The 3378-nt window shown below is 34.0% G+C and overlaps 1 protein-coding gene across 1 annotated transcript; it reads left to right on the forward strand.

Moving 5' to 3' along the window:
* Positions 1 to 1330: 1330 nt before the first annotated feature.
* LOC125388894 (olfactory receptor 8G50-like) lies at positions 1331 to 2275 on the forward strand. The gene has a single exon (XM_048417246.3). It carries the CDS (start codon positions 1337 to 1339, stop codon positions 2273 to 2275), a length of 939 nt encoding a protein of 312 aa, XP_048273203.3. The 5' UTR covers positions 1331 to 1336.
* The last annotated feature ends 1103 nt before the right edge of the window (positions 2276 to 3378 follow it).

The raw sequence follows: 3378 nt of genomic DNA on the forward strand, positions 1-3378 counted from the left end.
TTCTATATGACAGCCTTTGATTTTAGCACCTTATCTAGAAAAAATTAACAATTCCAAGTTTATTAAATTTTGGTTGTGTTTTTCCTCCATATTGATATTGCTTTAGCTGCTATACTTACTTCCAGTGGCCCATTTTGAATTAATTTGATTGAATTGTATGAGATCGCACTACATATTAATAACATATACCTGTCTAATAATTCTATGTCTTGTAATTAAAAAGGCACTTCCATGTTGACTTATTATAAAACCCTTATTCCAAAAGTTTTCAAATATAAGCTTCTTTCTGCGATTTTGAATTCATTCCATTAATTGGCACATCAGAACAATGGCAGTAATACACTATGCAGAATATTACAAGACTGTAGTGAAACTCAAGAGGTGTAAGCTCAAGTTTTCATTCTCCCATTTCAAACTGATTCTGATTTTCTTGAGTCCGAATCTTCATGGGGTACAATGATTCATGTGCAAGACAAATGAAAAAAAGAAGTTGTAGATATCACTAGGTTCAGAGATTGATTTGGAAAATATATTCACTATAACAAAGATTTTTCATTGACTCACAAGCAAGGAAGCATTTCTTTTTCTTTATGTTTTTAATTCCTTTTCATAGAACTTTGCAATTCTAAGCACAATGTATTCTATTTTTTATATAATGTACATTTATACAAATTATGATTTTTACTAAATTACGAACAAATTTAATGATTATTGAGTTTGCCTTGGATCTTCTGTTCTAACACTTGCTGACCATTAAATGCACTTTCAAATTTCTTTATGTATTAATTAAAATTTTATACAGAATATTATATTATTAAGATGTAGAGTAGTCTCATTTTATGCTTACATTTATAGGAACTTCTTAGTGTCTTTTTGTAGTTAGAAAGTAGTTAGACTTTCTTAGAAAGTCTTCTTTCTAGTTCCTTTTTGTAAGTAAAATTTACACTACAATATCGAAGAAATATGTTATGATTGCTTTATTCATTAACTTATGGTAAAAAATTTCAAGAGGAATTATTTGAGAGTTCTTGGGAGATGTTAATGTTAACATTTTAAGATAAAGCAATATTTATAAGATACACATGAGTAATTGCTAGAAAATTCCATTAAATTAAATATATCTGTCTTTTTGGGTGTTCATGGAACATAGATAGACATAGATACGTTAAACATCTATTTGTATTCCCATGTTAGAGTTTTAGCTGGTAGCAAAAATGAAGAGCTGTTGAAAACAGAAAACACCAGAATGGAAATCTTGAATTCAATGTCACATATCAAGCAGATGTGTGATAAATAACCTTTTTCTTCACTTCCTATATAGAACATCCAGGGAGAAATGCCAGAAAGAAATGACTCCACAGTGACTGAGTTCATCCTCTCTTGGTTAACAGACCAACCAGAGCTGAAACTTCCTCTATTCCCCCTCTTCCTTGGAATCTACCTGCTCACAGTGCTGGGGAACCTGGGAATGATCATCCTGATCCTGCTCAGCTCCCACTTGCACAACCCCATGTACTTCTTCCTCAGCAGTCTGTACTTCATTGACCTTTGTTACTCCACTGTCATCACCCCCAAAATGCTGGTGAACTTTGTGACAATGAAGAATGTCATCTCCTACCCGGAATGTATGACTCAGCTCTATTTCTTCCTTGCTTTTGTTATATCTGAGTGTCACATGCTGGCTGCCATGGCATATGACCGCTATGTTGCCATTTGCAATCCTTTGCTCTACAATGTCACTATGTCTTACCAAGTCTGTTCCTGGATGATAGGTTGGGTTTATGGCATGGGCATCGTCGGTGCCTCTATCCATACATTCTGCATGCTAAGAGTGGTTTTCTGTAAGGCTAATACAATAAACCATTACTTTTGTGATCTTTTTCCATTGATGGAGCTTGCCTGCTCCAATACTTTCATCAATGAGGTTTTCCTCCTGTATCTCAGTGCTTTTAACATTCTTGTTCCCACCCTGGCCATCCTGGGTTCTTACATCTTCATCATTGCTAGCATCCTCCGTATCAAATCCACTGAGGGCAGATTCAAAGCCTTCAGCACCTGCAGCTCCCACTTCTCTGCTGTTGCTGTCTTCTTTGGTTCCTTGGCATTCGTGTACCTACAGCCCTTCTCAGTCAGATCCAAAGACAAAGGCAAAGTGTCCTCTGTGTTTTATACGACTGTTGTGCCCATGCTGAATCCTATGATCTACAGCCTGAGGAATAGGGATGTAAAACTTGCTCTAAATAAGTTATTTCATAAAATGAAGTTCCATGTGTAAAGAAACTTTTGCAATAGCAAAAACATAGTACTAACAATCAAGAAATTTAAATTTCTAACACTCATCCCACTAACTTCCAAACAAGAAATTTTAGTTTGGAGTCAAATTGCACCATCCACATCAGAAAAATCTCACTCTCTTCTGCTGGTATCCAACATTTCATCTTTTTCTGAAGACTTCAGCAGCAGCATGGTTTTTCTCTATATCTAGAATAGATCTACTAGAATAAGACACATCCTAATTGCTTAAGCAGTTATAGACTTTGTGATTCCAATGAACTTAAACCAGTTAAAAAATGTTGCATTATGAAATAAAAATAGACATTTCCAAATAGCACATGGTACCTTGCTTGATGTACTAATCAGTGTGAGAAGCAAACCACTGGAGCCTTTATTACTCTTCCCAGAACTAACATTTTAAAACTTATTACCTCACATCTATTATTTTATCTGAATCCTATAGGAGGCACTGAAGAGTGGTGACTTTGTCTTCAGCTTGCCTTCAATTATATGACAAGATACCTCTTGTTATATGTCCTCTATGATATCTTGCAACACCAAAATTAGGAAAAATAGAACATTCATTTTGAATGAAGAATAAAAGCACCTTGATTTTTTTTATAATATTTGACATATATTAATCTATTTTTTCTATTATCACACAAAATTCTATGTATGTGTATCTATTACATTATTTGTTTATGTTACACAACATGTGGATGACTTATCACATACCAGTATAAAATAATACATTTCCTCAAAAGTTTTAATAATTGAAGAAACATAAATGGGACAGAAATTTCCAATTTTAAAAGTGTGAGTGCCCTAATTCCGCTTCCTCTGGCACCAGTTCACATAAGTGTGTGTCAGACCATAATGAATTCTAGTCTTTAATAATTCTAAGAACCTACAGCAGCTGAAAATGATCACTAATAATCTACGGTAATATGGCAGAAGACAGGAAATTACATTTTTCCTATATCAAGCCATACTTTTTCTAAGCTTCCTTAATGATACTCTATTTTGATGTTAACACAAAAATGAATCTTATTGACCATGTTTGTTTCCTGTCTTATAGCACAGGACAAATACATCCTTTATTTG

The sequence above is a fragment of the Myodes glareolus genome, chromosome 4 (genome assembly GCF_982192425.1).
Source record: "Myodes glareolus chromosome 4, mMyoGla1.1, whole genome shotgun sequence".
Taxonomy (NCBI): domain Eukaryota; kingdom Metazoa; phylum Chordata; class Mammalia; order Rodentia; family Cricetidae; genus Myodes; species Myodes glareolus.

Coding starts and splice junctions, on each gene's coding strand:
- LOC125388894 (XM_048417246.3), top strand. CDS start 1,337: ATGCCAGAAAGAAATGACTCCACAGTGACTGAGTTCATCCTCTCTTGG.